General features: G+C 38.0%; 1 protein-coding gene across 2 annotated transcripts in view; it reads left to right on the top strand.

The window, feature by feature from the left end:
- The window catches only part of LOC113418649 (copine-8), a 68,570-nt gene extending 57,212 nt beyond the window's left edge, over positions 1-11,358 (top strand). For both annotated transcript variants that reach the window (XM_026677641.2, XM_026677640.2), the window contains 6 exons: positions 1,123-1,304; positions 2,003-2,130; positions 6,056-6,158; positions 7,505-7,562; positions 8,410-8,483; positions 9,280-11,358. In XM_026677641.2, the coding sequence (XP_026533426.1) occupies positions 1,123-1,304; positions 2,003-2,130; positions 6,056-6,158; positions 7,505-7,562; positions 8,410-8,483; positions 9,280-9,468 (734 nt within the window). In that variant the 3' untranslated portion in view covers positions 9,469-11,358. The remainder of the gene's footprint in view (positions 1-1,122; positions 1,305-2,002; positions 2,131-6,055; positions 6,159-7,504; positions 7,563-8,409; positions 8,484-9,279) is intronic.
- The last annotated feature ends 1,611 nt before the right edge of the window (positions 11,359-12,969 follow it).

Raw genomic sequence — 12,969 nt, 5'->3', positions numbered from 1 at the left:
TCTTAAATTGAATATAGTAAAAATATACCTGAAGAAATACTTAACTTTGCTGTCCTCATTTTGGAAAAGTTGGGTAGCTTTTTTATCACTAACACATTTATTGTTTAAGTCTGTTTTATTCACATGGAAAAGAAGGCAGCCTTTGATGAAATAATAGGGATTCAGTTCCCTGTGGGAGGAAGGTAATATAGTTGAGGGCAGAGATAATCAGAAATATATATTGATGGTACAAATTATATCTGTTAAGAAAGTAGCAGTTAGAGAGATTTTTGCTCATACACTCATATCTTGGTCCTTGACTGCTTTGAAACTCGTCGGATTTGGTACTCAAACATATTTTGTCTCGGTAGTCTTGTTTGTTTGTACTCAACATGCAAGCTAGAACTTGTCAGTGATGGTTGCTTCATGACTCGCTACCCTTTCCAGCTGAAACAAAGGGTCATGCATTAGTCACGCAATAGCTCTTGCCCTGTGCACATCCCCTTGTGGTCTGGTCTTAGCTTGTGGTCATTTTGTGTATTTTTGCACTTTTTTTGTCACTAGTACAAGTAAAGTGAAATTTTATTTTATTTAATCTAAGTATTTATGTTTAGGTTTATTTTTTATATAAATTAATGATATACAGCTCTATACCACTTTTTACATATTGCCTTAAAAGTGTGCATGGTCCTTAGTTTGGGAACACATTCAATTTATTTACATTATGAGCTGTGGTGGCGCAGTGGTTAGAGTGCAGTACTGCAGGCTACTTCTGCTGATCACCAGCTGCCAGCCATTTGGCAGATCGAATCTCACCAGGCTCAAGGTTGACTCAGCCTTCCATCCTTCCGAGGTGGGTAAAATGAGGACACAGATTGTTGGGAGCAATAGGCTGACTGTAAACTGCCTAGAGAGGGCTGGAAAACACTGAAGCGGTATAGAAGTCTAAGTGCTATTGCTAATATTCCTTATGGGAAAAAATTGTTTGGTATTTATCATTTTTGTCATTCGTCCTGCCTCCTGGAACCAGTTAAAAATGAGTACCAAGGTAGCACTGTATACAGAACCATATAACCATACATGTACTTTACATGTAAAGTCACATCTACTAAACATCCTCTACATATATTTTTTTAAAAACAGGTAACCCTGCACATCCAACATCACTTCACTACATGAATCCATACCAACTGAATGCATATGGAATGGCATTAAGGGCAGTAGGTGAAATCATTCAAGATTATGATACTGACAAAATGTTTCCAGCTCTAGGCTTTGGTGCAAAACTGCCCCCAGATGGAAGAATATCTCATGAGTTTGCCTTGGTAAGAAATTTGTTTGTTTGTGGCTATGTTGCTCTCCTCCTCCCAAGCCTCTGGTAAAAGTGTAGCTTTTAATTTTTGGAATTTAACATCTACTTCGGTTGCTAAAGGCACATCCCTGATTCATCAATATCGTTCTCATTATCATGACTTAAAAGCAAACATCCCTCCTAACTTAAAACAGCAATTCCTTCGAGAGACAAAATTACATGGCCACTCTAATAGAAGATGCTGAATTATATTTACTTTATTTACTTTACTTTCCTATATGAAATGCCTCACAAATTACTAAAATAAGCACTCTGGTGAAGTAGGGAAAAATTAGGATTTACAGTCTTGTAATTGCAGGTTGTCTTTGGGAATAGTCTTGGGATAACTAAGTGAACTTAAAAAGAAAAAGGCCAGAAGTGAAGGATGTATGATTGGGATTCCTATCATAGTTTCCAGAATCTTGTGGCCTCACCTCCCTTACCCAGATTTGGAGATTTTGAGTGGATAATGGGCAAAATGGACGACTTAAGCTTTGCAGTTACTTACTTCATCCCTTAAAACCCCTGAAACCTACCTTAAAATACAGTTTTCCTACTTTTTTAAAAGTCTTAGATAGCTCATGCAATGCTTGGTGACCTTTATCAGTCATAATGCTATTTTATAAATAACATTCTCAGTAATTAATATATTTTCCTGGTTTTAATTTACAGAATGGAAATCCACAAAATCCTTACTGCAGTGGAATTGATGGTGTAATGGAAGCATACTATATGAGTTTAAAATCTGTGCAACTTTATGGACCAACCAACTTTGCTCCTGTTATTAATCATGTAGCAAGGTAATGAATAGGTCTAATACCCGAAACTGAAACTTTATATAATAATATTTAAGATTTTTAATGTAGTTTTCATTAAAATGGAAAGAACTGCATTGTGTATTTGCATTAGCATATTATGCCATTATTACATAGTGTACTTATTTTAGACTTCATTTATCCCTCTTGTCTCTTTTAATATGAAAATTCATTTGTGTTTTTAATTCATGAATATTTAGGCAAGGGAATCGTTTGGGGTGCATAGGAAACAAACTGTTTTTGGGGGGCATTGTTTTTTTTAACACCACATAGAACATCAGGCATTCTGCCTTTCAGACCAGCTGTGGTTAAACAAAAATAAAATTTCAAATATTTTGTTATTCTGGATTTGGCTTAAAATAACCTTCAAGGATTATACAGGTGAAACTCAAAAAATTAGAATATCGTGCAAAAGTTCATTTATTTCAGTAATGCAACTTAAAAGGTGAAACTAATATATGAGATAGACTCATTACATGCAAAGCAAGATAGTTCATGCCGTGATTTGCCATAATTGAGATGATTATGGCTTACAGCTCATAAAAACCCCAAATCCACAATCTCAGAAAATTAGAATATTGTGAAAAGGTTCAATATTCTAGGCTCAAAGTGTCCCACTCTAATCAGCTAATTAAGCCATAACACCTGCAAAGGGTTCCTGAGCCTTTAAATGGTCTCTCAGTTTGGTTCAGTAGGAATCACAATCATGGGAAAGGCTGCTGACCTGACAGTTGTGCAGAAAACTATCATTGACACCCTCCATAAGGAGGGAAAGCCTCAAAAGGTAATTGCAAAAGAAGTTGGATGTTCCCAAAGTGCTGTATCAAAGCACATTAATAGAAAGTTATGTGGAAGGGAAAAGAGTGGAAGAAAAAGGTGCACAAGCAGCAGGGATGACCGCAGCCTGGAGAGGATTGTCAGGAAAAGGCCATTCAAAAGTGTTGGGAACTTTCACAAGGAGTGGACCGAGGCTGGAGTCAATGCATCAAGAGCCACCACACACAGATGGATCCTGGACATGGCCTTCAAATGTCGTATTCCTCTTGTCAAGCCGCTCCTGAACAACAAACAACGTCAGAAGCATCTTACCTGGGATAAAGAAAAACAGACTTGGTCTGTTGCTCAGTGGTCCAAAGTCCTCTTTTCATCTTTCAACTTTTCTTTCAACTTTTGCATCTCATTTGGAAACCAAGGACCCAGAGTCTGGAGGAAGAATGGAGAGGCACACACTGCAAGATGCTTGAAGTCCAGTGTGAAGTTTTCACAGTCTGTGTTGTCATCTGTGTTGGTCCACTGTGCTTCATTAAGTCCAGGGTCAACGCAGCCGTCTACAGGAGATTTTGGAGCATTTCATGCTTCCTTCCACAGACGAGCTTTATGGAGATGCTGATTTCATTTTCCAGCAGGACTTGGCACCTGTCCACACTGCCAAAAACACCAAAACCTGGTTCAGTGACCGTGGGATTACTGTGCTTGATTGGCCAGCAAACTCACCTGACCTGAACCCCATAGAGAATCTATGGGGCATTGCCAAGAGAAAGATGAGAGACATGAGACCGAACAATGCAGAAGAGCTGAAGGCCGCTACTGAAGCATCCTGGTCTTCCATAACACCTCAGTAGTGCCACAGGCTGATAGCTTCCATGCCACGCCGCATTGAGGCAGTAATTGCTGCAAAAGGGACCCAAACCAAGTACTTAGTACATATGCATGCTTATACTTTTCAGAGGTCCGATATTTTCTATGTACAATCCTTGTTTTATTGATTGCATGTAATATTCTAATTTTCTGAGATTGTGGATTTGGAGTTTTTATGAACTGTAAGCCATCATCATTACAATTATGACAAATCACGGCTTGAACTATTTTGCTTTGCATGTAATGAGTCTATCTCATATATTAGTTTCACCTTTTAAGTTGCATTACTGAAATAAATGAACTTTTGCACGATATTCTAATTTTTCGAGTTTCACCTGTGGAGTGATTTTATGGATAAGTGGTATAGGAGTATGCTGTCTCTTCTCTCACATTCTATCAGTCTGTCCCTTCAGTTATCAAGACTTTTCCCATTCTGCCTGTCTCCTCACATCTGCAAATGCCAGTGTTCTTGGGTTGTTGGTTTTTTTGCTATTTTTACACCACCCCAAAACAATACACTTTTGCTCAAAACATCTAGAGTGCTACTGTGTACAGAATAAACTTTTTGTGCATCCATAGACTCATTTGCAATTATAACTTCATTTCAACAACTCTTAGCTTATTTTCACAGTATAAACAGAATGAAGCAAGACTTCACAGTGTTTTGCTCTATATCCATCATACTATATGTCAGTGGTGGCTAACCTTTTTGGGCTCCTGTGCAAAAAATTGTGCGCATGCTCACATGCCAGCACCCAAAAGGCAATGCGTACGCCCCCCATTCCCCCTGCGCATGCGTGTGTAATCCCCCCGTGGCCGCCCCCTTATCTACACTGCACCTTCTAGCTGATTTTTGGGCTGCTGGAGGCCTTTTTCAGCCTCCCAGAGGCTTGAGGAAAACTTCTGCAGCCTTTGCAGGCCAAAAAATGGGCCCGTTTTATCACTTCTGATATTTCCGGAAATACAGGAAGTGACAAAATGGGCCTATTGTTTGGCCTGCAAAGGCTTTCCTCAAGTTTCTGGGAGGCCGAAAAAGGCCTCAAACAGCCCAAAAATCAGCTGTGAGGCATGTACATGCACAGTGAGGTAAGCTTGCCTGTGGCTCATGTGCCGGCACAAATGGTTCTGCGTGCCACCTGTTCGCCATCACAGCTATATATTATTACCAACGTAAATCACAAATATCCTATCTTTAGACAATTAAGCTTTTCCAAGACCGGAATACTAGGAGACGCAGTTCAGTTCAATTAGCAAACAGGAATTAAATCAAATGCAGCAATTCATTGCCCACTGCCACTGTGAGATACAAGGGCCTCATAAAGCTAGAGTGGTTCAGACCCATAGCTTTTTCTTCATATAAATTAGCCATCTCTCCCCAACACTGGATGGCCTTGAAGCTGAGTCATTTGTTGAGTGTTTTACATGACTGCCAATCTGCCTTGAGAATTGCTAATTTTCTATTTTATAAATATAAAGGATCAGTATAAAAATGGAAAGAGGGACATATAACTAAGGCAGAATACCAGCATATTGGAAAAATCTGCAGAGATGAAGTCTGGAAGGTTAAGGCTCCAAATAAACCAAGACTTGCAAAAAATGTCAAAAATAATGTTAAAAGTTCTTTTCAACATGTGAAAAATAAGAAAAAAGTCAAGGAAACTCTGAAAAATATGGATAATGATCAATACCACTGAAAAAGAGAAACAAGAAATCCAGGAAAAAAACAGCTTGGTTACACAAAGAACTTTGATAAACCGAAAGACAAAAAAAAATAAGCACAAAAAATGGAAAATGGAATAAGTACAAAAAATGGAAAAAGAGATGCATAGCTAAGGTAGAATACCAACAAATAGCCCAAACTTCAAAAATGATCAGGAAGACAAAGACTCAGAATAAAGTAAGACTTCCAACAGATGTCAAAAATAATTTTAAAAGTTTCTTTCACCACATAAAAAACAAGAAAAAAGTCAAGGAAACAATTGGTCCACCAATGAAAAAAGATGGCAAGGAAGTAATGGGCAGTACAGAGAAAGCAGAGGTACTTAATTCATTATTTGCGTCTGTCTTCACGCAAAAAGATAATGCAGTCCAATCTACCAAAAACATAGCCATAGACTAGGAATATAATTTGAATACTCAAAGGTTTTTGTTTTTTTGTTTTTAAAATAATTGGGTGTTTATCACTTGTTTTAGTGTTAATTAGATTCAGATTTAAAAGCATTCCAAATAGTGTTTAGTATTAAAATGTGAAGACTTCTTTTTTGTTTTTTAGATATGCTGCCTCAATAAAAGATGGCTCCCAGTATTTTGTTCTTCTCATTGTTACAGATGGAGTCATTTCTGATATGGCTCAGACAAAGGAGTCCATAGTGAACGTAAGTTATGTTTTGTGACAAACTCTTTTTTGGAAAATGTTACAGACCACAAACAAGAAGCAAAGTTTCTCTTCCTTTGTGAAAGGGGAAGATTTATTGTACTAAAGTAATCAATTTTTTCCCCAAACAAAATGGAGCATATCCTTCCGTTTTCTAAATCTTATGTCTCTGTATGTCAGTTCCTAAATCTTAATTACTTGTATCTAATTCTATGGGTGTCTTTCTCTATATTTATTATTTTGATAAGTTTCTATTAAAAAAATTTCCCCCTCTCCCTCTTTTACAGGCTTGCTTAAATTGCCCATGCCTGTATTAATTATTAGGGCTTAGTTAACCCTGTCCTTAGCCTCTCTCCCAAGTGTGGAATGTGGAGTAACTTTATTCCCTATTCAGCCTTAGATCTCACCCCACTTTAGTCATCACAGGCTTAGCTGACCGGCTGACATTTTGTAGGGTTTTTGGACAATTATACTTTGCCTCTATCCGGAGCTGTTCCTATGACTTTAGCATCTTTTCAGTTCCTGACTGGGTGTGGAACTGTGCTACAGCTCTAGCCGCCTGCTATATATGTTAGTTAGTCAATAGTTCCTACCCCTCTTGACGGCATGCCCTCTGAAAAACCTCCCACCTCATCATGCCTCCAGTTCACCCTCTGGATATTGGCTCTGGTCCTGCATGCTTACCAAGTTGGCTTTGTTCTGGAAATCCTTTGATTTGCTCAGCTGTGTTCCCCATCTCCTACGCATTGAGCTGGAGCACAGGCAGGATCTGTCCAATTTGGCTGTCTCCTTTTCCAAGAGAGGAAAATAAAATGGGAAGGAAGTACCCTCAACAGATTACAAGGAGGCTGTCTTCCACGTATTGAAAATTTAAGTTAATTAACATGTAAGATACCGTTTTTAAATGATGTAGGTTGAATCTTTAAAATATCAGAGATCAACAGAAAAATTATAAATGTCATAGAAGCAACCACATTTTGCTGTTTCAAGAACTAACTGGCCTTTAAAATATACTGTATGAGTTTTTATATTTTTACCTTTGAAAACATGGGTGATAGGAAGCAACAAGAGAAGATTGAGGTTCTAATTTTCCTCTATACTTTTAAGTAATTTAGTTTTCATGTATGTTTGAAACTGTTGTTTCATTTCCTGATGAAAACTTGAAAATACATTTCAGGTTGGTTATTGGATTCAAAAGTAAATCAAGTTTGATGAAAATAAAACAAATATTTTATTTAGCTATTTCACGAATGTTTTTTTAATATTAAGGGATAAAAATGTATATTTAAAGTATTTTCCTGCAATATCTGAAAATGATGTAACTTTTCATTTGTTTTTCTTTTGAAGGCTGCAAAACTCCCAATGTCAATAATAATAGTGGGTGTTGGACCTGCGGAATTTGATGGTGAGGACCTCACTTAATACAGTTCCTGTTATCTAAAGAGAAGTCTTACACAAATCAGTGGGACAAATTCTGTACTTTTTTGTTTAATAGTTTGTTATATCTTTCATATAATAAATTATTTGACAAAGTGATTAGTTAGCAGACCAGAAAAAATGCTGTGAACATAATACTTTTGTACTTCACTGAAGCATTTGACAAAGTAGACCACAACCTTTTACTTGGTAAGATACAAAAATGTAGGTTAGATATCATCACCACCAGACGGCTTCACAACTGACTTAGCAACTACACCCAATCTCTACTGCTTAATGGAACTACATCTACCTGGAAGCAAGTATGCAGTGGGATATCCCAAGTTTCTGTCTTAGGCCCAGTACTCTTTAGCATCCTCATAAATGATTTAGATGCCAGCATGGTTGTTGGTCCAGTGGAGGCATTAGGGGCAGGTCCTTGCCCTGTTATCTGGGAACGGTTTGGCCTGTTGGTCCTGAGGAAGTGAACAGGAACCTAGAGAATACTAGCACACACACCCCTGTGTTTTAGATCCATGCCCTTCCTGGTTTTGGAAAGCTTCCCAGTACGTGACATGCTGGTGGGTCCTGGTGTGATTAATGCTCCCCTGCAACAGCTCCAGAGGTTCCTGGATGAAATGGATTATTTAGACCGGGGCTGTCAAAGTCCCCGCCCACAGGCTGAATGCGTCACGTGCTGGCCACGCCCACGCCCAGTTTAGCAATGGCACTATATAGATTATTTATATAGGAAAGCCACACATTTCATATCAGGTTGGCTGCATTGATTAATTTCAGACAGCGAAATAATGGGAATATTTTTTTTTTCTTTTAAGCCATGGAAGAATTGGATGGTGATGAAATAAGAGTTTCATCAAGAGGAGTTTATGCAGAAAGAGATATAGTACAGGTAAGACAAAAATATCAATGTATTGATTCATTTAAAAGATTTCTATAGCCACTGCTTTAAGCAAAATCGCCATAGGTGGCTCACAAATGACAGTAAAAAAAATGGGAAACTTCCAACTTCACCAACCACAGTACATCTTCACACATCCACAAAGTACTTTATTGGGCTCATAATCAGATAAGTGAACATGATAAGTAGAGAAACAAGCCTGGGTTATTTTATGGCATCATGTGAAATCTGTGATCCGTATTGTTTTGCTGCTGGTGGTATTTGTGTGTTTGTATTTGATCAGATCTTTGGTGAGAAGTAACTTTTTCTAAATGGTCTTTTAAAGCAGTGGCCCCCAACCTTTTTCGAACCAGGGACTGGTTTCACAATTATTTATTCTTCCACGGACCAGTACCTGAGTAATGTGAGACTCTACCGCCATCGGGACAGCTTTGTTCGAAGCCGCCCCCCCTTCGACGAAACTAAGGCGCGAGCACCCAAACGCCGCTTTCCAACTGAAAAACCGGAAGCAACCGAAAACCCGGAAGCGCTGTCGAAACAAGATGGCGGCGCCCAAGCTTTGCGGCCTGGTAAAAAATGATCCACGGACCGATACTGGTCCAGGGACCGGTGGTTGGGGACCCCTGTTTTAAAGTACATTATTACTGTGGTTTTGATGATGATTATTTTGTTTCGTGTTACTTTTCCCTGCATTCGTCTCAAAGTATTTTATTTCCTGCTTTAGATTTCATTCTGTATGACACCCCAAAAGCAACACTTAAGCTCCCCCCCCCCTGTTTCATTTCAGTTTGTACCATTTCGGGATTATATTGACAGAACTGGAAACCACATATTAAGTATGGCCCGACTTGCAAGAGATGTCTTAGCTGAGGTCCCGGACCAGTTTCTTTCCTACATGAGGGTCAGAGGAATCAAGCCATCTCCGGCACCACCTCCGTACACACCGCCTATTCACGTGGTACAGACTCAGATATGAGCACTTTGAATATTGAATACTTTTCAAAATTAGACAGTGCTGCCAAGAAAGAGTTTTCCAGTACAGTGATGCACTTTAAGAGCCAGCAAGCTCTTTGTATGCAGTGAGTAGAATTTCCTCGTGGGCTTGGGAAAAGAAAAAAAAAATAAGTTAACTTCGTATACCAAAATGTTCAAACTTGTTGCACGTGCAACTGAACAGCTTTTATTTACAAGAAGCAAAATGGTGAAGTTGTTTCTAAGTGTTACTGTTTCTAACAGAAAATGCCTATTAATACGGGGCAGGGGGAGGGAGGCACGATTGGAGAAAGCACAAGACCACGGGTTCCATTCAGAAGTCTTTGTCTTTCTGACCTAATACGTACATGTATATAATGTGAATGCAAACCCTCTGTATCACTGTTTACATGTTACTGTTTACTTTTGAAATTTAACAACTTTTTATACGTAGTTATTCTTAAACATTTGTCTTCTATCTTGCAATAGTAAAAATCCACAAGAGAAGCAATATCTCTTTGAATGATTGTCCAGACGAATTAGGTGCAAAGCTAAAAATAGAAAGTGGGGACAAATGCATTCATAGGTCTCAATAATGGAAACACCTCATTGAATAGCTCAGCAAAGTATCAACCTGATATATCTGAGAATAAGCTTCCAAGATGTGAATAGTGTAAGAAAATGTATTTTTGCAAGATACTCTAATCCTAAAATAACTTGTGTTTACATTTTTTAAGATTGATTATGCTGGCATAATAAATGATAACAACCGTATCATGCACTTCTAAGAACTTTTGAGCCCTGTGTTTCCTCGTGTAAGGTGTGAAATCTGTAAAGTATCTTGCATTGAATAACAATAGACCTTTGGCATTATATTGCTTTCTGAAGGTGAATATTTTACTATGATTGACAGTTGCTGTGAGGTTTGTCTAGGTTGGCTATTCAGAGTGGGGCTGGCTCATTTTGAGTTGGCTAAGACACAGTCATATTGCTATGGAGGGCACAATAAGTCGTGAATCTTATTTAACTTGATTAAAACTGCACAATTGTATTGTTTTGTGCACAACTTTGTGTATAGAACTACTCAAGTGTTTTATGATATGCCTGTTCTTATCTCAATTATCCAGTGTTTTTGCATGTACAGTTTTTACAAGAAATTCACATTTTTCTGGGTATTTGTGTCAAAATTTTACAGTAGAACAAATGGCCTTAAATCTCACAGATATCTTGGAAATGATTGTGAATTGCCTTTTACTTTTCTGTCAAAAATGTGTAATTGCCTTGTAATGTGTAGCGCTCTTTTTTGACACATAACCTGTTTGGTACTTTCTTTAATATTATACATGTTACACTGAATAATATGAAATTAAGGTGCGTTTTTAAAGCATGAAAGGGATTTCTTCTGGAAAAGCAAATACATATAGCATCAATAGCATATAATCCTATGTAATACAAAATCTTACACTTTTAAATATATTAAAGGTCCTGAAAACACTATCTTATTGGAAAAATGCTTCTCTGAATAGTGTGAGGAATAATCAACTTATTCAGAATACCTAAATAATACTATAAATAGTAACTTCTACTTCAAATGTTGAAATTGCCAACCTAGGTACAATTTGATACTATTAGGATAGGTATATTCAGAATTTTGAAACACTTCATAACTTCTTTGATTAAACCAGACAATGAAAAAGTGTTTTTTTTTAAAGAAAGTTGCCAAACATTTAAGTACTAAATATTTCTCTTATTTATATTTGCCAAATAACAACTAATGCAGTAATGTTTCCTTATTGCTTATTCTTAAGAATTTTCCCAAAACAGTTTCTTTACATTCCATTTTTTTCTGTTTTACAGTTGTGTTACTATTGAAATAAAAAAGGCAATTTCTGAATGTGTCCATTAGAATTTTTTTCTCTGGTGAGCTGAATGTTAATGTAAACTAAAAGCTGCAAAAATTCCCATTTATTCCTTACACTTTGAATAATTAATTATTTCATAATTGATTTCATAAAAGCTTTCTTGCTCCAAGTTGCATCTAATTTCATGTGAAATCTTGTATCCAGTTAATCTAAAACAGTGTTTTTCAAACTTGGCAACTTTAAGACATTGCCAATTTCCAGATTGCAGTTTGAAAAGCACTAATCTAAAATGTTGCTCATTTTTATCACTTCTTGACCAAATTTAGAATTATCATAAAAGCCTTCTCTGGTCAATAGATTATAAGAGATACAGAAAGTAAAATGAAATGCTTTTTAATTCCCTTTTTTAAAAGATTCTTAGTGGTAAGTATATATGACCCAAATAGAAAATATACTCTAGAATTTGAAATGAAAGATATGACAAGCCAAGCTATAGGGAGGGGAACAAAACAGCAAATCTTTGGTTAGTTCCATAAGCAGTTATATCAGGTAGCAATGATTAAAGAAGACTTAACCATATATCGTACAGTTAAGTTTAAGAGATCAAAATGATTGTACTAAGCTTGAGTAAGATTTTTCAACATAGCTTCTCAACACAGCTTCTCAAAACTGCTGGGGGTAGTGATCTGAAGATGATCTGTGATTTGAAGATAGATGCAAACCATCCCAGGCTAAAACAATTTTTTTCCCCAATATGTAAAAGAGAAGAAGAAAGTTAAGGAATCAATCGGTCCATTAATGGGAGGAGATAGCCAGGAAGTGACAGGCCGCAGGGAGAAAGCAGAGCTGCTTAATTCGTTCTTGGCATCTGTCTTCACACAAAAGGAGAAAAAATAGCCCAACTTACCACAAACAGAATTGTAAACAAACAGGAATACAAATTAAAATAGACAACAAAATGGTAAGAGAACATCTGTGTAGTCTAGATGAGTTCAACATACCAGGACCAGATGGATTACATTTATTTCTAATTCTATTGCTGTGGACCTCAAGTAATGACTGTAAGGGATCCCGCCCATTAGGATTGGACAAATAAATGAACTACCTCAATTAACAAATGGCCATCTGCTGTCTCCAGTGCATTTATTAAACAAATATACAGGTTGTTAAGTAGAGCATGGGGTGCCTCAGGGTGGAATGGGGAATGGGACAATTGGTTGTGCCCACTTCACCTCAGCCCTCACCCCACCCCAGTTGACCCACCATGAGTGTTCATCCCTGACTGCCCCTCTCCTGGTGCTTCTCTGCCACTATTATTCCCCCACTGGCCCTCCCCGACTGCCTAGTTGTGCTGTGGGACAAATCTCCACGGCCGATTTCCTGTGCAAGCAAATTAGCTGTGCCTGTGATGCACCCGTGTGCCCAGCTATCTCGCCTTATTGGGGTGTCAGAGCAGGAGTTGAAGCAAACCGGGAGAGAAGGCGGTGCAGGAGAGACGGCAGGAAGGGCCTGGGACACTTGTGGGGAAGTGGTGGGATCAGGACCTTCGTGGATGTGCAGGGGGAGGCAGCAGCAGATGGCTGCCATAAAGGAAGTTCTTATCTGCGTTCCCAGAGTTGCTTATGCACAGTTCCCACAGGGAT

Source organism: Notechis scutatus, chromosome 6 (genome assembly GCF_049901735.1).
Source record: "Notechis scutatus isolate UNSWTSFEM ecotype Mainland chromosome 6, rNotScu1.2, whole genome shotgun sequence".
NCBI classification, from domain to species: Eukaryota; Metazoa; Chordata; class Lepidosauria; order Squamata; family Elapidae; genus Notechis; species Notechis scutatus.
This window is presented reverse-complemented; position numbering and strand designations above follow the sequence as displayed.